The sequence below is a fragment of the Capsella rubella genome, unplaced genomic scaffold, assembly GCF_000375325.1.
Source record: "Capsella rubella cultivar Monte Gargano unplaced genomic scaffold, Caprub1_0 scaffold_3, whole genome shotgun sequence".
Classification (NCBI taxonomy): Eukaryota; Viridiplantae; Streptophyta; class Magnoliopsida; order Brassicales; family Brassicaceae; genus Capsella; species Capsella rubella.
The window spans coordinates 2,490,803-2,512,239 of record NW_006238921.1 but is presented as its reverse complement, the minus strand read 5'-3'; the positions used below and the strand labels follow the sequence as shown (position 1 = coordinate 2,512,239).

Below are 21,437 nucleotides of genomic sequence, written 5' to 3'. Positions count from 1 at the left end.
TTAGTACATATTTCAAGAAAAGACTGCTAAAGAAAGCTAGATTATAATCTGACAACAGAGAGATCCGAAACTTACACTACACCAACCTGCTTATCATAAAAAAAAAGCTCTACCAACATCTCCTATGTTTGCCACTATTGATTCTCCTCCCAAGGCTTGAAAGCACCATCATGTGAAACATATTTGAGGTAAAAGAAAAACCCACGTAGCAACTTCAAAGCTCTTTCCTGATCAACACCATCAACAAGTTTGTATTCTTTTTCGAAATCAGGGAAACTTTCTAGATAAGATTGTCCCAATTCGTCAGTCTCGTAATCCCTTTCTCTTCCCTTTCTTAGTTCTCTGCATCGGGTCATTTTCTTATGGATTGTTGCATAACGATGGAGCTGCTTCAACTCTTTTTCATCATATGGTTTTTTTAGAACATCCATAAGCTGCTTTCTATACCAACAACTACTACTATTATCCGCTTTACTTACTTCATCAAGATCAACCACTTTCTTGGACGCCACAAACGGTGTACCCTCTTCATCCAAAAACGGGGTATCATCAATGGCAATTATATCAGAACCATCAGACCAAGACTCAAGATCCTGCTCAATCTTCACTTTCACTAGTGGATCCGTTTCAGGGACCATTGTAGGTTCGTTTAGAGTATCCAAATTTGGAGGATCCAAATCAGAAGGATTCGCCGTTGGCTTAGTTGTGGAATCTCTAAGAGAATCTAGAAGCCATGTGAGGTACCTCATGTAATCCTTATCGACAGCCGCTGCACCCTCCTCCTCATTCTTCTTCCTTCTCCCTACAAAATCTCCTTTGCTCCTTGAAGTCTCATCTACGTCCTTAAGCTCTGAAACTCTATTAGCTCGCTCCACATGAGCAACCCTTGAAGTCTCTGCAGCAAATTTGGCCATTCTATTTACAGCAATTATGTTGTCTAGTTGAATGTCTTCTTCAGTTCTAACCAACGGAACAGGTCTCTTCAAAGTCTCAGAATTTAGCTCGCCAGCTTTCCTCTTGCTCCCTTGAGAAACTGTGTTGTCTCGTTGCCTGGCTTCTTGAGTTGTAACTGATGGAACAGCCCTCAAAGCATCCGCCTTCAACTCTGGAATTTTCCTAGCTTTGTTTTGTCGTTGTTGCTGGGTTTCGAGTGATGGGACATCTCTTGAAGTCTTTGCAGCCTCGAACTCTGCGATTCTACGCTTTCTCCGTTCAGCAACTCTGTTGTCTCGCTGAATGTTTTCTCGGACATTAACTCTTTCAGCCTTAAATCCAACAGACTTGCTCTTCCCCTGTTGATAAGCTCTGTTCTTCGTTGGATTCTCATTCTCGAGCTTCGAATCAGAAGAAAAGAACTTGTATCTACGAGTGTCAGATCTTCCATTGTCAACTTCCAAGGGAGGGAACAAACTGTTATCACCTCTTCTAAGATGATCCAAGAAGACACTGTAGTCCTTATCAATCATACGCTCATCATCACTATCATCATCTTCTTCATCAAGACAGATAATGGGAACATCGATTTTTTCAGACATTGCACAAGTATGCTTGCTGATTGCATTCTTCATAAACCTTGTACATCCACCACCATCATAGTAATCATGCATAATTGAGTCTGAATCATCAACATCGTCAATCATAATGGCTTTCTTCTTCATCGCTATCAACAATCGAACAGAAACAATTAGTAAATAATCCTTGAAGAAAAACCCTAAAAACGTTTTGCGTTTAGAAACCATAGTGTAATGCAGACAAAAAAAAAACCCATAAAAGCTAGAAAAAACAACAACAGAGAAAGCAAAAAAAAAGAGAAGAAGAAACGTAGATTTCGAGCATACCGTCTAGAGCGACTCGGCCTGAGAACTCAAAAACTGAGAAAACAGAGAGAGAGAGATAAGAAGAAGAAGAAGAAGAAGAAGAAGAAGAAGAAGAAGAAGTGAAGGAATTTAATGAGAGTATTTGTATTTTAGGGTTTAAATGCACATCATATTTTGCATCAACAATTAGGGTAATTTCTTTTTGGTAGAGAAAGAGAATATGAAGAGACGTGAGATATGACTTAAAAGAGAGGCTATGCTATGATGATGAAGGGAACGCTATAAATTATTTATATCTTATCATAATCCACGTCATATATTCATTTTTTTCTTTGAGATAAATATAGCATACGGTAGTATCATAATTAGGAGCAGAAAATATGAAATTAACATGAATCATTTGATAAAGGTAAAAATAATAGTTTTTTTCTGGAGTGTGGGAAACAAGAGCATGCATTGGGTGAAAAGACTAGGCGTGAGTAATAAATATAGGTTGGTGTATGTCGCGTGCGGACCAAAACTTGCAACATCTTTTCAAAGTGTTTCCATAAAACGAGATATATATTTTAATTACTTTTACAACTTATTTGCATGGTTAAAAGTTAAAACCATCTCCTGTGTGGCGACAAAAAAAAAAAAAAAAAAAAAACCCCACCTCCTGTGTATCAGTATCACTAATGGCTATGGATCTTTTAACTTTTTAAACAAAATAAAATTAGTGAATTAAATACGTATCAACTACCCTGACACTGATGACTCTTCACTCTTGACTGAGACAGAGTGGTGGGGGTAATAGATTGAATTCTGTACTTTGTACTTTCCTTCCGTTTAGAGTGTCATGAATTGACGACGGTTCCCTACTTTGTATATCAATATGGTCGAGTTGCTAGATTCTATGAAATCCTAAAAGATGGCTCGTTCGTTATTATTGTTCAATGAAAAATTCGTTTATTTAAATACAGAAACGTATGTAAAACAATGCACACAAAGTTCATCCAAATCCAAATGCCAAATAAATAAAAAGGGAACTTCACACAGCCTCTCTCACCAGAAAGAAAACCAAACCCCATACTTAGTTTACCAAAATCACTTGACTGTAGGAGTGAAGAAGAAGATATCATCAAGCCTGTCATTGCTCGGCGAGTTCCCACCATAAACCAATAGGCCTTCCTTACCATCCCGTGATCCAGCTGCAAACGCGCACCATCCTCTAGGTCCCGGATGCTCCTCTGTCTCTGATCCAACTCCATCATCCCATTTCCTCCATTCCAACGTCTCCGTATCAAGCCCGTAAGCGTCAGCAGTGAAACACCCTGCTCCCATATGCCCCAAGTCGCTCGGATCGATCTCCCCTCCAGATATCAGTATCTGTTTCCCAACGACCGCAGTTGAAAACACACTTCTTGGTGACGGTTTTTCGCCTTTTGTCTCAACTTCTTTCCACTCTCCTTTGGCTATGTCGAAACAGTGAACATCATCCGCTTCTTCTCCTGCGAATCCGTATACCACCCAGATCTTTCCTTGAACCACAGCCAGCCCTGGACCGCCTCTTCCTCTACAGGCTTCTCCTGGAGACGGGAACTTGATCCATTTCTGATCAACAACGTTGTAAGCCCAAAGATCGTTGAGACGTCCTTCGACTCCGCACCCACCAAACACATACACGTTCTGAGAATCCGCAGTAATCGAGTGGTAGCTTCTGTTTTGCGGACCGGTTTCCCCTGAAGAGAGTAGTTTCCACTGGTTGGTGGACGTGTTGAAACAGTAGAGTTGGTTAAGCTCCTGGTGAGTTGCGTCCCGGCCACCAAAGAAATAGATGATGGGCCCAACTGCAGCCATGGCTACGCCTACTCTAGGAGGAGGAGCGTCCCCAGTAGCTTCCTGGATCGACCATGTCTCAGTCTCGAGGTCGAAAGCGTAGAGATGGTTGTCAACGGGAACACGCGGTTGGAACTCACCACCAAAGGCATACACTTTGTTTCCCACAAGTGCAATGGCATGAGAGCTTCTTGCTCCTGGTCCGGTTCCTTTCTGATTAAGCTGAGCACATAGAAAACAGAGAAGAAGACAACAACAACACAAAGATGAATTCTTTCAGTACTCGAAGCTACTAAACAGGATCATATTAAGCTTGAAATAGATGAGAAACAAAGAACAACTAACTATAGGATGGAGTTAAGGCAGCACCACAAACACTTAATTCCACAATAGTCTTCTAATAGTACTTGATCAAAGAGCACAAAGTTAATTGGTTCAATACTTAAATCTTATAGTCAGCTAACACAAATAGTTAAAATAGCTGAAATCAATTAGAAACAGACAAGGAGTTGAGTCAGCAGCATGCAAATACTCAATTGAATAGTGACAAAACTCATCATCCACTAACAATAATAGTCTATTAATATGATCAGAAGAAAAAACATAAACTAGGATAATAATTGTAGTAGAACCAAAGTGATTATATGAACCTAAAGTAATTTATCAAATCAACAATTTACCTACTGAGAGAACGAACTTGGGACAAAACATGAGAGAATTAGTCAGATTCTAAATGAAATTAAAGTTTGAAAAGCCGCTAGACTCGGCTAAGATTCAAAAAGATGGAACAATCTGGGTTTTGATCGGATGATTGATTAATAAAAAAAATATCCGAGGAATCTACTACCCAGATTCGTCTCTAAGAGAAGCAAAATAAGGAAAGAAATCTCAGGGAATAACGAGAAGAGAACAGATGAATGAACCTGAACCCATTTGCCTTGCGTAGGAGTCGTTGCCATCGTTGCTCTCTGTTGCAATAACCACTGAAGTGACTCGTTAGGACCAATTAGTTTTCGTGTTTGTGTGTGTGTGTGAGGTTTTTCTTTCGGTTTGTGTCTGTCTCTATTTAAGGCCCAAAGAGAGGGAAAAAGGAATCTTTTTTTCTTTGGCTTTTAATTATAGATTATTTATAGATTCTTTTAATCAAAAAGCATTTGTCTTTCTTTTATAACATACACAGATGCATTAAGGTTAACTTTAATAAAACGGCATGGAATGAAAATGAAACAAACACAAAAAGCGGCATGGAATTTGCAGAGTATCAATCAAATACGTTCGTGGTAGGTAGGTTAGGCGTGAACAAAAAAACTGAAAAAAATAAAGGTTTACTTATTAACTTTAGTAGTAGTAGTAGTAGGGATGTCTCTAACACTCACATACATAAGATTTAAGGATAATCTAATGTTAAAAATTTTGGTTTATCTAATAATCAATAGTGGGCTTCGTACTATCCTTTTGGTCCACGGGCTTCTGGGTACCACACACATTATTTACACATATTGTACTATTGTAGCCATACGATGATGTAACGGCGAGTTTAGTACTGTAGTAGTAAGTAAGTAATAAGATTACAGTATTACAACATTAACACTAGTTTTTATTATACAAGTTTAAGAAAGCAAAATAGAGAGAGAGAGAGAGAGAGGAGTTTACCAAAAAAAAAGAGAGAGAGAGGAAGCAAGCATAGTCCAACAAAATATATGATTTCAATCTAAATAATTCTGGACAATTTTCCATAGAGAATGGACACCGATTCTAAGCTAAGCTAGGGTTTCTTCCTTCCCCCAAATCTCTCAAAAACCTTCAATACTCTTCAGTCACCGCATCGTAAGTTTCATCCTCTCAAGCAATTCCTGCTCACCTGTCTCTTCTTAACTTGAAATTTGGGTTGTTTTATTATTGCCTTTTCTCTCTCTAGTTCTTGTGACGAATTCGTGGATTTGATTTTGTTTAACTGACGCAAACCATAGATTCAATCTGTAACCAAGCTAATTCTTTTATCACTGAATTAGGTCTCTCTCTCTCTGTCTGTCTCACAGTCTTTCGAAAGAAGATGGTAAACAAGAAACGTCCTTGTTCTGGAGATGGTTTCAGCGAAACCTATACATGTGACTTAGAATTCCGACTCAACAACTCTAACGGCTTCCTTCCACCCTCTCCTCCTGACTCCCCTGTCCTCAATTCCCCCGAGAATTTGGACTCCAGCAACGCCACCTTGTTGAAGACTAGGAAGAAGCGTAAGGCTACTCTCCCTTCATATGCTCCTGATTCCAAGAGACTCTGGACTAAAGCTGATGAGCTTATCATTCTCAAGGTTTCTTCTTCTTCTTTTTTTTGGGGTCATAGTGCTTTCAGCTAACCTGGTTTGTGTCTTCTTCCGTTGAATTTTGCAATTTTCTGTAAAGGCTTATTCTTTCACTTAACTCTTTGTGAAAAAAGGGCATTGTTGACTACCGGAAGGAGACGGGAGTGGACTACCTTTCAGATTCAGCTGCATTTTTTGAGTATATCAAAGATGACATTGATACTAAATTCTCAAAGGATCAGCTCGTGAATAAGATCAAAAAGTTGAAGTTTAAATTCCGAGATAATTTGGTTAAAAAGCCTAGCTTTGCTAACTCCCAAGATTCTGAAACTTTTGACTTGTCCATGGCAATTTGGGGCAAAGATAAAGCTGGCTGTGTTGATGGGAACACGGCCAAACCAAAGCGGACCAGGAGCAAGGTATGTCACGATTTCACCATCTCCTTATTTACTCATTGTTGTATTAGAGTTGTCTCATCAATCCTCCGATAGACACGTTGAATAAGTTTGTTTGCTCAACTTGCTTGATGACTCAAAAGGTAATCTGAGTTCTAATATGTATGTAATACCATTTTCTCTAAGGTTCAGGCTTTCGTGGAACACGAGGTGGTGACCAACGGTGAACCTGAGAATGATGATGGATTAGCAGAAGGAGGTGACTCTTTTGACAAATTACCGTCTGAAAATCCTGACAAAATTATGGAGAATGAGAATGGTGGGAAAGAGATTGAGGAAGATGGAGCAGTGACAAACAATATGGGGAATGAGACTGGTGGAAAGGAGGGTGAGGAAGATGGAGCAGTGACAAAAGATAAACCTGAAAACAAATTCCTCTCTGTAAATGTCGACGACAACCGTATGGAGAAGGAGACCGGTGAGAAGGGGAGTGAGGAAGATGGTGCTGCTGATGAGCTGTGTGCATTACAGGACGCGCTTGAGACGACAGTGTTTCAGCATTTAGGAAGCTATGCACAGAAGCAGATGCTTGAGAAGTTGAAGACCCTTAGAGCTAAGGAAAGGAAGGAGTTGAGCGGTGAATGGAAGTCATTACTTGTTGAAGAGGCGCTATTCAAGAGCAAGAAATATTCCTTTACAGCCAAACTCGCCAATGCAGCATTTCATAATTAGGTAGAAGAAACTAGAGTGAGGAGTAACGACTTCCAATAGTAGTTGAGGTGGCTAAAACTTCGTTTTCTGGAACTGCCTATGATCCGATCTAAAATTTTGTTAATATGCAGTTTCGTTTTGTAATGAACCCATGGTTTTGTTTCCTTATACACTACAAAAATAACCTTCAGTTTAATTGATGAGTAGCAATAGTAGTAGTTGGGTGCCAAATTTAAAAAATAAGCCGAACACTCTGTGTCAAACTGTCCACACAAAAAACGTGAGAAGGAGAAGCTGGACACGCACCTTGCATAACTCCTATTAGTATTTTTCTTAATTTTGGCACTTAAAGTTTCAAAGATTCCTTTCCATGTCCGATCAAAATCCTATTTACGCACAACAAATTACAATAAAAAGTACGAATTTAATTTGGCAGGAAGGTGGAAATAATCGGTGGAACAACACACGTCTCATAGGACAACACCATACGCAACTTAGTCCTTCTCTGTCTCTTCCGTCGTCTCTGTTCCAAGAAAATCTTCTACTTAATAGCTGATTTTACAGATTCCTTTACCGAAAATTTCTGGGTCTGGGTTGATTTCTCTCTCACCACTCAACCCGATTCAGGACTCACATAAAGGTTCCCCTTTTCTGATTTCTTACGTCTGTTTTTCTTTTTTTTTTGTTATTCTTGGGTGTTGCTGGTTGGATTCAGATAAAATTTGGGTTTTGATCTTTGTACAGTGTATTGAGTTCCCCTTGCTTCTGTATAAGTAACATGGTATCATGTGTTATTGTTCTCTGATTGTTTATATTTTGTTCATGCTCTGGCAATCACAATGATTCTCTTATCAATTCATAATATTTAGGAGTCGTCGAGTTCGATAGCTTCTAAGTGGTTTTATGTATGTATTGGAGTTCTGTTGCCATAGCTTTTGTATTGTTATGCATTTTATAGTTCAGAACTTCAGATTATACAAATGATGTTTGTTGCATTATTGTCTCTTATGAAATTCAATTTTATGAATCCAGCTGATTCTTTTATTGAATTTTGTTGTTTGTCTTTGTCTATTCAATAGGTTTCTTGTAATTTAGGTGGAAATGGCGGCGTTATTAGCTTCTCAGAGCTGCTGCTATGGCAGTGAGACCGCAAGAACCACCAAAGCTATTGGTTTCAGTAGCTCTCTGGAGAATCCTTTCACTGGGGAGGCCACTCAGTGTTATGGCAGCAAGTCGAAGAGATTTCGTATTGAGATGAGACAATCGGAATTGCCTTCAAAGGTTGGAATTAATGGACGTTCAGTCAAAATGGTTCCCGCAAGTGAGGTGGTGAAAAGGAAAGATGGTTTGAATAATGTAAAGAAAATGAATGGATCAGCCGAGAAAGTTGTTAATGGAGCGAGTTTGGTTAGTAGTAGAAACATTAATGGTGCATCATCAAATTTGGTTAAGGCACCAAAGAAAAAACCAGAATCTTACCTTCCTCCACCGGTTGAAGGAGTTAGGGTTCTTCCTTCTGATGAAGGTTTTAGCTGGGCTGATGAGAATTATAGCTCACTTCAACGTAGTATTGATGTTTGGTCCTTTGTTTTATCCCTGAGGATTCGTGTCTTGTTCGACAATGCAAAGTGGGCGTACATTGGAGGGTTCACAGAAGAAAAACAGGTAAAACCTTTTCTTAGTTTAATCTCATTGATTAATTGGTTCTTCATATTTGCCTACTTTTAGATACCAGTACTTCTCACAACTGTTGTTGTATAATCAGAAAAGCCGAAGAAGAGAAACAGCTTCATGGTTGAGAGAGAGTGTTTTGCAACTTGGTCCAACGTTTATCAAACTGGGGCAGTTGTCTTCAACTAGGTCGGATTTGTTTCCACGTGAATTTGTGGATGAGCTTTCCAAGTTGCAGGTACATTGCTATATTGTTGTTGAAGCTTTTTGAGTTTCCTTTAATTAAATTTCTCTTTGGGTTTTCTTACTGTTCTTTTAAACTGGTTTTTCAGGATAGAGTACCAGCTTTCTCTCCAGAAAAAGCAAAGCGCTTCATCGAGGCTGAACTTGGGGCTCCTATTAGTGTGATGTTTAAAGAATTTGAAGAGCAACCCATAGCTGCAGCTAGCCTTGGTCAGGTATTTGACACCTAGCCACTCCCTCAAGCATGCCTTATCTTTTGTTTTTTTTTGCATTTCATCTACATATTGCTGTTTCTATCATAATTTTTCAAAGTGTATCCCTTTAGGTACATAGAGCTGTATTGCACAACGGCGAGAAAGTGGTAGTGAAAGTACAAAGACCTGGACTAAAGAAACTCTTTGATATTGATTTACGTATGTAATAACAACGTCTGAGTTATGAAGTAGAGTACTTGCTTGGGTGCTTGATAATTTCTGACAATGACTTTACTTCCCTATCAGGAAATTTGAAGCTGATTGCTGAGTATTTCCAAAAAAGTGAATCATTCGGCACAAACGATTGGGTTGGTATTTACGAGGAATGTGCCTTGTAAGTCTTTTTTACTCAAGAAGTAATATTATAACTTAAATACCTAGCAATTTTGGGTCATGTAGGCTGATATCTCCTTTGGTTTCAGAATATTGTATCAAGAGATTGACTACATAAACGAAGCTAAGAATGCCGACAGATTCCGGAGGGACTTCCGGAATATAAACTGGGTCCGCGTACCTGTAAGTTTCATTTGCTAAACCAAAACCTAGGATATCAAATTCTTATAGTTGTGTGGTATATGAAACACATTCTGTTATATCTTATTTTCATCCGTAGTTGGTCTATTGGGATTACTCTGCCATGAAGGTCTTGACTTTGGAATATGTTCCAGGTTCGTGTTGAAACTACTTGAAACTACCGAATACATTGCTTCGTTTGATAAACAATGTAGTGTAACTAACTCTCTTATTGATTGGCGCAATTAGGTATCAAGATCAACAAGTTAGACGCCTTAGCCGCACAGGGTTTTAACCGTTCTAGAATTGCATCACGAGCCATTGAAGCTTATCTTATCCAGGTCAGTAACAATATAGCAAAACATTTATCGAAGTCAAGTCGTTGGTTCAAACATTTTTATGTTTTGACTGTTGTAGATACTCAGAACCGGCTTCTTTCATGCGGATCCACACCCGGGAAATCTTGCAATTGATGTAGATGAATCGATCATATACTATGACTTTGGCATGATGGGAGAGATTAAAACATTCACTCGGAAGAGATTACTTGATCTCTTCTATTCTGTTTATGAAAAAGATGCAAAAAAGGTATATGCTCTTTCAAGGGTTTAATCTCAAAATGATAAATAGTAAAACTAACCAAATGTTGTTACAGGTCATGCAAAACCTAATAGATCTTGAAGCACTTCAACCCACTGGAGATCTTTCATCGGTAACATTACAGCCTCACTCTTTCTCTATGCGAGAAGTTTATATATGTAATCTCATTTCAACTTTGTACGTGTTTGTGTTAGGTAAGGAGATCTGTTCAGTTTTTCTTGGACAACCTATTAAGCCAATCACCAGATCAGCAACAGACTTTGGCAGCTATTGGAGAGGTACCGATCAAAACTGTGCCTGAGAAGAAAGCTGAGCTCTTTTTCGAGCTATTTAGGATAGTTACCATGTGGTTCTTAAATTCAAAAACTCCTTATTTCTATGGCAGGATCTGTTTGCAATTTCCCAGGATCAGCCATTCCGTTTCCCATCAACTTTCACCTTTGTCATCCGAGCATTTTCCACACTTGAGGGTGCCTATTCAATCTGTTTCTTAACCTTCGTTTTGTTCAATTCTTCTACAAGTCTCATCATTTATTCTTTTGATTTTACAGGTATTGGTTACATCCTTGATCCAGATTTTTCCTTTGTAAAGGTTGCGGCTCCTTATGCACAGGTTCACACCTCTTTTCTCTGCTCAATACCCTATTATTTAGCCATCATCTCTCTACCCTTTTCGATCAGTGTGTCAATGCTCATGAATATCGACAAAAACAGGAACTCCTGGATTTAAAACAAAGGCAGCAGTCGGGAACTCAGCTTGTCCAACAAATAAGGAAGCAGGCTGACGATGTAATGCGTTTGCTAATATTGTACTTCATTTCTTTGTTCTTTCTTCTTTTAATTCTATTTTTACTAAATTCAACTTTAAAACCTGTACAGGCCAGGTCTTCTACTCTGTCTATGCCATCCCGAGTTCAGCGAATAGAAGAGTTTGTGAAAGAACTCGATTCAGGCGATCTAAAACTACGTGTTCGGGTTCTTGAGGTAAAGCAGCTTTGTCATGGTTTAGTCACCCGGACATACTTGGTATTAGAATAGCAGCTTTGTCACGGTTTTGTAATAGCAAGAGATAACCATTGTGGAATTTGTTTGTTCATATTTGTTCAGTCGGAAAGAGCAGCCCGTAAAGCAACAATACTGCAGATGGCGACAATGTATACAGTTCTTGGAGGAACCCTACTTAATATTGGGGTTACATTTAGCAACCAAGGAAGTCAGCTTGTTGCTAATGGATCCTTCATTGGAGCAGGTATGACAGCCGTTGTACACATGTGCATATAGATGTATATGCAGGTATATTTGTTCTTTGCCAAGGGTAAATAAGCTTGATAAAAATCTTTTGTGCAGGTATATTCATGGCATTGGTACTGAGATCTATGCAAAGGGTAAATAAGCTTGATAAGTTTGAGAAGATGATATGATGGATGGTTATTCTTTCAAAGCTCCAAATATCAGATACAGAATTGTTATGTATAGGTATAGCATGTTCATAAGATTTATAAATTGCTGTATAAAAACTGTTTCTAAAGTATAAAGGGAAAGTCAAAGATATATGACAAAGTTTCACTAAAAGTACACAACTTTTATCCTCCAACTATAAATTGTGTACAACTATATACTCAGTGTATTTCTGATAAATCTGCACCAAAGCCTCCAATGGAACTACATATCAATCTTCAAATTACAAACAAGTCTGCACCAAAGCCTAGCAGAAAAACTTATAAAAAAATACAGTGCTCAAGGTTTTTGACCAAGAAGCCATGGCTGGAAGAAGAGATGGATGTGAGCAATCTCGATGAGTTCACGTGGGTCATTCATTGTCTCATCTCTCAGCGCCTCACACGAAAAATCTCTAAAAACATCATCAAAGTGCTCAAGGTTTCTGACCAAGAAGCCATGGCTGGAAGAAGAGATGGCTGTGAGCAATCTCGATGAGTTCACGTGGGTCATTCATTGTCTCATCTCTCAGCGCCTCAAGAATCGCCTCACACGAAAACTCTCTAGAAACATCATCAAAGTGTAAATCATGATTACAAACGATGTCCAATTTGACAAGTTATTACAAGTTAAGGAGATGAGGATACCTTGTTATGAGAATTCTGTAGAGCATCTTTAAGATGGGACAGAGTTCAGCTGGAGTTACAGGTTTGCCCTCTTCAGGGTGTTGAAGACTTAAGGAGGATTGGTTCAACAACTCGTAAAATGCTTTCACCGCAGAAACCCCCTATGAACATTACATCAAATCACTTCATCATAATCTTCTACATAAACCAATCTATGACAAATTATTTGCAATCTTCAGACTAATCAGTTGATGCTAATCTACAGAAATAAAACTTATAAAAAAAAATATATGGTATAAAGATTCAGTATTTACTCAGTGGCATTCAGATTCTATCTCCAAAGTTCTTAACTTTCTTTGAAATGTGCAATACCCTTAACTAGATTTTGTGAAACTGAATTTACGGTATAAGGAAGGAAGTTATATGAGTTGTCCATATTCTTGCTAATACCCTGTTTGGACAGTTGCTCTCTGGACTCAAACGGAAGTTACTATTTGACAACTTCTCAGTACTAAATGTACATAACTTGCCAGGAAAACTTATGGCTAATTTGACAATTGAAAAAAACACTTTGATGGGTGCTTTCGCTAGAATATGCAATAATGAAATCACTCTTTCTACAATTCCGACTCAATCATTAGGATCTATGGCATACCTGGATCATCCCCTTGCCTTTGATGCTGTCACCCATTTCAAGGCTAAGTTCTCCTTTTGCAAGCTTCTGACCATACCACGCATTACGACCTTTTAGTAACGTTACATAGGTATCCGCAAGCAAAGGCCCAGCAAGTTTCTCTGGCTCCTTGGCCAATAGATGTGTAATAAAAATCATCTCTGAAGTGCAATGGGCAAAGTATACTGACTTGCTGGTAGCACTTTCCTTAGTAAGTGTAGCCACCATTCCTATAAAACATAAAAACGGCAAAACAAACACTGGCTCGTGAACTTTGACCTATGATCACGAGTTCCAATATTTATTTCGAATCACTACTATTCAGATAAACATATTAGCCACCTGATCTTACCTGCACCGATGGCATACACATTTTTCAATCCACCCATTACTTCATGCGTAATGAGGTCACTATTATCCCACACTATGAAATGAGACTGCCTTAGAAACTTTCCCAGAGGCTTCCTCCATATTTCAGACCCGCAAATCCGTGCATTGGCATACTCTTTGTTATATACCTCGGAAGCAATATTAGGTCCCCCAAGGTAGAGAATGTTTTCAAGAGGAATACCAGCTGTAAAGAGAATATGACAAGCAAACTGTTAAAGCTCAATAACAACATCCACTGATCATACACTTCAACACCAACACAGCCAAAACTAGCCACCAAGCTACTTAATGACATGATATACAATCAAGCAATCTGTCGAGTAACAACAACCAATACACAATATCACCTCAATAGAAAAATAGAATCGTTAGCTGCATCAACGAAAATACTAAGGAAGAAGATATAAAATATTCATCTAGGAAGCAGATAAAATGACAAAGGGAAGTGAATTTACTTGCTCTATAGATCATTTGAGTAGGAGTTACTATCCGAGGATGAGGTTCGAACTCTGCTTCCACACCTTTAGCCAAAGAGATAATAACAGGAGCAGTAACCCTCTCTTTCCAGTACTTGCTAATCTCATTGAACACCTGAAAAGTCTCAGTTGATGGTAAACCATTGATGACAATATCAGCATCCCAAACAGCTTCTTGCAGATTAGTCACAACTTTCAAAGGACACAAAGGAGTCTCAATCATATTCAAACAAAACCCATCTTTCAAAATCTCATCTGCGTATAAGACCCTATCCCCTAATCTAGCTTCCACATACTTGAGATAAGCACACCGTCTAATCAACCTCCTCAACAACTCTTCCCTCGAATTGATCACTTCGAACAAATGTTCAGCTGTGCTTTTATCGATTGCTCTGCCTCCTCTTCTCCAGATTCTCACACTAACTTTTTCCCGAAATTTGCCGTAAGATTCCTGCAACATTGCAATGAAAACACTTCCCCACGCACCAGCTCCTACTCCTACGATCCTTAACGGATCGTCATCGGCTTTGCCCATGACTCTACGAATCTCATCAAGCCTTTCTTCCACCAATCTGCTCGGAGCAGAGTTGTTCGTCTCCACGGGTTCCACTAAATGATCCATCATCAACAAAGCCTTATGATTTCTCTTCAGCGGTTCACCCACTAACGACGACACAGCGAGCTATTGAACACAAATCGGAGTTCTTGTCGGATTTACCGATGCTTAAACTTGAACAACCAAAAGACTCTTTTTTTGGAAAGTTTGTGTTTTTTTAATTTCAGGTAACTTGTACGAACAAGAAAGCTGGCTTTGTCTACTCTGGGCCCATTCAACTCATGGCCATTTTTACGACTTTCTCTATACGACTATACGAGTTCGAACCCAGTTAATGGGGGATTGAGTACTTTTTGAGTTTTTGTGAAGTCTTTGCTCAAATCCATTTTGTTTTAGGAGAAAGTTGTTTAAGTTCAATCACCGTTCATCATGGTTTGGTATGCTGTGAGAGCTGAGTTATCAATAAAATCGTTATCCGTCGTGATCAATTAGTTTCAATCAAAATCACTAATTTTGTACTCATTGAGAGAGAGAGAGAGAAAAAAGACTGATTAAATTATAAGCACGAGTGGATAATTTCTTGAACATGGGAAAAAAGCAAATCTTCCAATGAACTACCATCTGTCTGTAAGAGCTTTATAAGTAAGATTCCTTGGTACATCTTAAGGTAAAATAAGTCCAAAATGATGGATGATAAACTCATACTTTTTAGACACGTGACATGCCGAGTTTGCGTTCAAACAAGCGACGCAGAAGATAAACTTGGAGAAGACTTGCCGCAATCAGTGCCAGCGACTCAACCAAAGCTTTGTGTACTGCTCTTCTGCCCATGTTCTCGTTCACTGCACAAGGAAAAACCATATATCAGACTACATCTCAATTTCACTTGCAGAAGCGAAAACGACAAATGGTTTCTTCAGGGAAAAACATGTTACCAATAGCTTGACGATCGGTCTGAGCCTCTAACCAATGTTGTTCAAATTGGATGTTGTAAAGAGCCTCCTCTAACTTTGATATCTGCTCCATCAAGGGAGTGAAATGCTCTGCACACACACATTAACAGAAGACCAAACAAAAACCCATCTTCAGCTAAACAACTCAATACCAAAACGGAACTGGTAACAAAACCAAACAGATCAATACTCACCGTCCTTTGCGTGTTGATCGTAGTATGCAAAGTGACCAAGCTGTACATCGAAGTCAATGGTTTCGTGATAGGGAGACTTGTTTGTGAAACAAAAACGGTAAACCCCTTTCTTTTGGACAACAAAGTCGTGCTTTGCGCTTATCTGCTCCCTGAAGTCATGAATTTGCTCGCCTGTTGGGCCATGTATCTATTCAAGATCCAAATATATCATCACCAACGGTTATCTCATTCAACAGTCTAAAGAAATTTGAAAGATATGCCATAATAATCTAGAAATTGAAAGAATTGTAACAACAACAACCAGATAAACCAAAGGGTACAAGATAACAAACTTCAACGAGAAATCACATTATTGATCAATACATGCTACCATTACCAACAACACTACACTAAGCATTGTCTACTATTACCAATTCTATCGATTTTGCATGATAGAAACGCAGAAAAAGGTTCGATTTAGAAAAGAGAAAAAAAAGTCATACCACAAGATCTACACCATCCTCGTTAAAATGCCATTGAGAATCAGACTTGATGACGACGAAAGACACATGAAGTGTATCACCTTCATATTCAGCCTTGTGGGAGAAACATTCTTCTCGGTCGATCACGAATCTAATACCTAACGTTGCCTGGAAGCTCCATAAGAGCCCTAATATCAGGATCGTAGCCTTCAAGCTCATCTGCCAGAATAATTTCGAATTACATCAAGCGAATAACGCAATTCAATCGTATAGAAGAATCCTCAATTACAGATTCCAAACCAAACCAAATTGAATTGTATCAATTTCGATTCCTACGAGGTGATTAGGCTCGAGATACAGAGTGAGAGGAATTTACCTTCCAAATCACGGAATTGAGGGATAAAATTCAGAAGATTGATAGAAACTCGATCTGGTCGAAGAGTGTTAAGAAATTCAGAGATTGATCGGAGAAGCAGACGGGGGATAGAGATTTGGGAAGAGGAGCGAGTTCGTTCAGAATCAGACACGAAGGAGCCTGTTTTGACTGAAGGGCAGTTTCGTGACCCGACAAGATCATCAAACTACAAACGACGTCGCTTGCTCCTTCTTTTGGGTATTTGGTCAGCGGGCTTACGTGGCGTTATCTGATTGGAGATGAATCACCTTTAAACCATTTAGATATTGCCACATCAGTTAATGTCAAAAAGGGCAAAACTCCAATACTCAAATTCGTTTTATTACGCTCTTAAAATAATTTCGGCAAAAGTTAAAAATTGGGAGATACTAGTATACTACTGTACACATAAGGTAGTACAGATTAAGTTGTAGTCAAATATATTCTCAATTAAGTACCTTTGGTTTTATATAATTTTTTTTTTTTCCATTCTCAGTTAGGGATTCGAATTTTGGATATGAAAAAGGTGAATCATTTAAGTCATATGAAAATATGATTGGGTTTACAAATCGATTATTTTAGTTCGATCTGGATCAATACACAAAATATATCTTTCTATTTTAGGCTTCTGGCCTTTTCCCTCATGCGTTTCGCCCTTTCTCTAATCAATCAATTTGGACACTTGCAGCTTGTAATAAGTTTTAGAAATGATCACTTACATATGGCTGCTAGTCGCTAGACCAACATAATATTTTACGAGTGAGAAATATTTTGTATTGGACTATGGACAACGAATAAATGTACACTTCGTCCCAGAGATTGTACAAAACAGGTATACTAGTAATATATCAAACTGCCATTTTTTTTTTTATTTTTTTTTTGTAGTATACTTATAGATCCCACCATGCCTACACAACATTCATATTTTTGGTAGAAAAATTACATTTTTGGTTTGAAGAACAACGAAGCCTACCCTTGACGCATCTTTAAGCTGTTGACGTTTCCTCATTCAACACTCACTTGAAGAAGTTCCTAAGTCCACTGAAGAGCCGTAGAGCCTTCAGCTCACCGCTTCTTATATCTCTCAGTCTCCTCCTAAGAATCTGAACCGAGAGCAAAAAAAAAGCACAGATTCCACAATGTCATGTTTAGATCCACAAATTCTCATCTATCATACTGGCTAGAAAATGATTCCTTACATATTGAGCACGGTACAGTATCCTACGCTCGCTTGTGGACAAGTCTACAGCTAGCTGTTTCAGAAACGCTTTTCGGTTTAACTGTTTTGGAGATGTAATGTCCAAATCCATTGATCCACTTTCCTACAATTAGAAAAGATAACAAACAAACCAAATGAGGTACAATTTTTCCCACATATAGAGAAGGATGAACTATTTTTGTTATATTTACCTTTAAAAATCGACTGTACTTTGATATGCTTGTTTCACATGAGTCGAGAATGTACTGCAATGCTTCTTCCTCGATTTCAGGATATTTCAGATCATTCTTTGTTGATGTCTTATTTGAAGCAGCTTTCGCCATCTGAAAATGGATATAAAGTTTAGCAAGGCTGTATTATGAATTAGGGAAGAATTGGATAGAGTAAACCAAAAAGGGTCATGATGGAGTTGCCAAACCTCTTCAAAGCTGTTTCTCATATCTGGAGGGCTCACCACTAGATAAGCATATGCCATTAGCTCCATTGGCCAACCCGTTATCCTTACGGGGAAGCATTGAGGCCTGCCAGTGAATTAGTTAACAGAATCATCAAAAGAAAACTCAAGTTGATGAAAAGAAATCTACAACAAGACTTGAAAGCAAAATTTGGATGGTGGGAAAATTGATTACGTCGATAGTCCATGTTTCTTTAAAGCATCCAGCTTTTCCTTGTAACACTCATCAGTTTTCCTAAGTGACAGTGCTAGCTCTACTGAATCACTAGGATTGGTTCCTTCTCTGGGAACAAACCCATAAGATAACAATAGCTCTCCGTTAGATTTATTTCCATACGATATGAAAACCTGCATAAGGTCATTTGAAATACATCAGAGACTTCAGAGTACATTGGTCCCACTCTGAATTGGCTTGCTGGGGCGCTAAAAGTCCAATAGTGTGAAAAGTAAAAAAGTGTAAATGGGACTTGTTTGTGTTATACCCCGACTTACTTAACTTGAACTCTCTCGGTTATCTGAATTTCGACCAAACTGAGAATTTGAAGTGATACAGAAATGCACTTCATATTTTGTTCTAGGGAATGAATCTATAGGTCATATTTACCTGCTCACCTGGTTGATATGGTCGATCTGTTGTAAAGACAACTCCTTTTGAAGACTTATCATAATCGAGGAACGTCTCAACCTTTCCAAGCAGAATTTGAAATATTTACTACCATAAGTTAACTATGCTTTCTGATTAGGAGCTATCATTAAAATAAACAGAAGTACCTCACAATTATGATTAAGCATATCTGCCCATGGAACTAAGGCAAATCTTCCATCCATAGACGGCAAGCGTACCTGTGTTAGAGAAGCTTAATCTGAGTGGACAGAGACAATCAATGCAGCACACTGGATAACGGTAAGGAAAGGGAAATGACATAATGAAACTTTTGGTTGTGAGTGCTCATTGTTCACACTCTAAGCTATATTGTGCAAAAAATCATATTAAGATTAAACCACAAGTCTCCTGTTTCACTAATTAGACATGTAGAATATGTAAATCAATTATCGAGATCAGCAAATGATTGCTTCTGATAGAGTAGTTCTTACCAACCGTGAGAATAAGATTCCAAAAGACCACTTAAACGTCTCATCATTGAAAACCTGCAACCAATAAATAGTATACTCATATTCATGTAGACAAAACAAATTTAAGATGTCAATTCACAGTATCTCAGATAATATAATGGAACCAACACTAGTTGTAAATACGGAAGTGCACATTGCAAGTGACAAAAGACCTCCAACAGAGCAAAGAAAGGATCTGACCATTATATGAAGGTTCAATTCGATTCTGAAAATGTTTCTTCTTTTCATTATTAGAAGAAGAAAGCAGACGTTCAAGCAGAAAATAACAGGCTGTGTACTTTTGTCTCTGATTCAACTATAGCAAAATAGGCATAGCAGTTACCTCTTTAGGGAAAAGGTGAGGATGTTTGGAAAATATTCTGCTTCTTAGATCTTCATAACTGGGGAATATAAAATGGAAAAAGACATGCGCAGTGTTTAAAGCAAGATATAATCATCAAACCCCTAGCCTACAATATCTTCAGGAGTTGAGAGAAAGAAAGTACAATATCTCACGTTCCAACAACATTGGTGATTCTTTCAATAGCTCGTTCTCGAATCTGCGAAGCTTCCAAGTACATATCAAGTTCGGTCCGAGTCCTGAAATAGTACAGAAAGGGTGTAGGGGGTAAAAATAAATTGAGACAAACGTGATCACAATGTGCAAGTTCAGCTCCAAAAAAGAAGTAGAAAAATTACCAGTATAAAAGTGAGTAAGGTTGTCGGGGAAGAGCTGAGATATAGTTAAACCATCTTGAATTTTTCTGAAGACTTGCTTCACTAATAAGATAAGTAGCGAGCAAAGGCCAGTCTGGAACGTCGTAACGTTTCATCACTTCACCAGCTTCTGGGTTGGTCCATTCCTGAAACACAATCTCCAACATAAGATATTCACATTCACGAAAGCCAGATACTTTAACCTTGCATATTGCTTTAACAAGTGAGATCAAAATTTTCCCGGAATATAAAGATTATATATATTTTTAAAAAAAATTCCGAGTGAACATACGGAATCAGCACTGATGACCAAAGAAGGAGGAACGAAGAGAAGCTTCTCTCCTTTTCTGAGGTTCTGTGAAGCGACGAGGCCTCTCTCACCGATGTCGACTCTATCAATGGACATTTTCTGGGGAGGGAGACCTGAATCGGAGAGCCAGTTCTGGAGAGAAGTAGCGTTCTCAAGTGAATCAATCTCGCAGCCCCATGATATGTCGGGAGCTTCCTCCACGGACCGTCTCGTGGTCTCACCGGCCGAAACTGAGCAGTGGATTCCAGGACGGCATCGAGACACCGGAAGCGGTGGGAAAGAGAGAGTGAAGCTTTGATTACGGAGCTTGTAGAGCGGAGAGTAAGCTGGGAGGAGAGTTGACTGCAAGACGCTGGAAGCTTTCGCCATTGGAGAGGAGAAAGCGAAGAAGACGGACGAGTGGCTGAGGATGATGAGGCTACGATGTGCACGAACCAAAATTAGCTTTGTGAATTACGGTCTGGTTCGAAAACTATTCGGTTCGTTTTGGTTTGAGTTTTTTTTTTTTTTTTTTTTTTTGAGTTTAATTTGATTGCCAAGGAAGATATTAATTTCATTTCATATTGTCCTATTACTATCTATATCGAGTAGTGCATCACTTGGATAATTGGATTGGATGTGTGTAGATAAAGATATAGAAAATTCAATGATGAATTCCAAAAAGATTGTTATACACTAATGATATATGTCTGGGATAGGCCTAATGATAATGAGATAACTGAAATCTTGTTTTTCCATATTATTATTTTTATATATTTCAGTTAGTAGTTTACAAATATGATGATTTCTGTATTTTTCTATATTATAAGTAAAATTAGTTATAAATTATTTTGAGGGTTTATTAGAATTTGTAAGCGTAAGGAAAATACCCAAAACTCATAGGAATAAGAGAGTGAATTTGGTACAAAATTAAATATTGATGATTTTTATTAAAGTAAATGGCAATTTCTTGAGGTGACATTAAAATAATGGTATTGGTAATTATTTTAAACAAAATATAACGTGTAATTTATTTTTGAAATGTACTTCTAACATATTATTTATTTAGAAATCTAGTAAAAAGATTTACCAAATATTATCTTTGAGTTATTTTCTCAAATATTATGTTTTTATCTTTCTGAAAGTATCCCTACTTGT

General features: G+C 38.3%; 7 protein-coding genes across 7 annotated transcripts; 2 read left to right on the top strand and 5 right to left on the bottom strand.

Moving 5' to 3' along the window:
• Positions 1-122: 122 nt before the first annotated feature.
• Positions 123-2,046, bottom strand: LOC17893305. The gene is given in 2 exon segments (XM_006297407.2): positions 123-1,660; positions 1,839-2,046. A coding segment is annotated over 1 exon segment (1,536 nt). The 5' UTR covers positions 1,659-1,660; positions 1,839-2,046.
• A 669-nt stretch (positions 2,047-2,715) lies between these two features.
• Positions 2,716-4,672, bottom strand: LOC17890927 (nitrile-specifier protein 5). The gene is made up of 2 exons (XM_023786599.1): positions 4,559-4,672; positions 2,716-3,857 (listed from the first exon to the last, which is right to left on the bottom strand). Exons 1-2 carry the CDS (start codon positions 4,592-4,594, stop codon positions 2,904-2,906), a joined length of 990 nt encoding a protein of 329 aa, XP_023642367.1. The 5' UTR covers positions 4,595-4,672; the 3' UTR covers positions 2,716-2,903.
• Positions 4,673-5,267: 595 nt separating this feature from the next.
• LOC111831480 (GLABROUS1 enhancer-binding protein-like 1) lies at positions 5,268-7,249 on the top strand. Its single transcript, XM_023785808.1, has 4 exons — positions 5,268-5,462; positions 5,648-5,949; positions 6,075-6,359; positions 6,522-7,249. The coding sequence occupies exons 2-4, from the start codon at positions 5,689-5,691 to the stop codon at positions 7,065-7,067; spliced, it is 1,092 nt and encodes a 363-aa protein (XP_023641576.1). The 5' UTR covers positions 5,268-5,462; positions 5,648-5,688; the 3' UTR covers positions 7,068-7,249.
• A 173-nt stretch (positions 7,250-7,422) lies between these two features.
• LOC17890802 (protein ACTIVITY OF BC1 COMPLEX KINASE 7, chloroplastic) lies at positions 7,423-11,878 on the top strand. Its single transcript, XM_006297026.2, has 18 exons — positions 7,423-7,686; positions 8,126-8,711; positions 8,812-8,955; positions 9,050-9,175; positions 9,286-9,373; positions 9,461-9,548; positions 9,637-9,730; positions 9,828-9,882; positions 9,977-10,068; positions 10,145-10,315; positions 10,383-10,439; positions 10,522-10,605; positions 10,713-10,797; positions 10,879-10,940; positions 11,042-11,116; positions 11,207-11,311; positions 11,435-11,576; positions 11,675-11,878. Exons 2-18 carry the CDS (start codon positions 8,148-8,150, stop codon positions 11,746-11,748), a joined length of 2,106 nt encoding a protein of 701 aa, XP_006297088.1. The 5' UTR covers positions 7,423-7,686; positions 8,126-8,147; the 3' UTR covers positions 11,749-11,878.
• On the bottom strand, positions 11,879-14,708 carry LOC17892013 (glycerol-3-phosphate dehydrogenase [NAD(+)] At3g07690, cytosolic). Its single transcript, XM_023785762.1, has 5 exons — positions 13,909-14,708; positions 13,416-13,637; positions 13,046-13,293; positions 12,412-12,551; positions 11,879-12,327 (listed from the first exon to the last, which is right to left on the bottom strand). The coding sequence occupies exons 1-5, from the start codon at positions 14,552-14,554 to the stop codon at positions 12,201-12,203; spliced, it is 1,383 nt and encodes a 460-aa protein (XP_023641530.1). The 5' UTR covers positions 14,555-14,708; the 3' UTR covers positions 11,879-12,200.
• A 313-nt stretch (positions 14,709-15,021) lies between these two features.
• On the bottom strand, positions 15,022-16,629 carry LOC17890596 (transmembrane emp24 domain-containing protein p24beta2). Its single transcript, XM_006298492.2, has 5 exons — positions 16,470-16,629; positions 16,115-16,312; positions 15,633-15,819; positions 15,421-15,528; positions 15,022-15,327 (listed from the first exon to the last, which is right to left on the bottom strand). Exons 2-5 carry the CDS (start codon positions 16,310-16,312, stop codon positions 15,194-15,196), a joined length of 627 nt encoding a protein of 208 aa, XP_006298554.1. The 5' UTR covers positions 16,470-16,629; the 3' UTR covers positions 15,022-15,193.
• A 609-nt stretch (positions 16,630-17,238) lies between these two features.
• Positions 17,239-20,792, bottom strand: LOC17891325 (ribulose-1,5 bisphosphate carboxylase/oxygenase large subunit N-methyltransferase, chloroplastic). Its single transcript, XM_023785761.1, has 12 exons — positions 20,283-20,792; positions 19,973-20,136; positions 19,790-19,873; positions 19,617-19,674; positions 19,256-19,309; positions 18,932-19,003; positions 18,765-18,845; positions 18,336-18,508; positions 18,125-18,227; positions 17,898-18,029; positions 17,687-17,809; positions 17,239-17,590 (listed from the first exon to the last, which is right to left on the bottom strand). Exons 1-12 carry the CDS (start codon positions 20,667-20,669, stop codon positions 17,504-17,506), a joined length of 1,518 nt encoding a protein of 505 aa, XP_023641529.1. The 5' UTR covers positions 20,670-20,792; the 3' UTR covers positions 17,239-17,503.
• Positions 20,793-21,437: the final 645 nt, after the last annotated feature.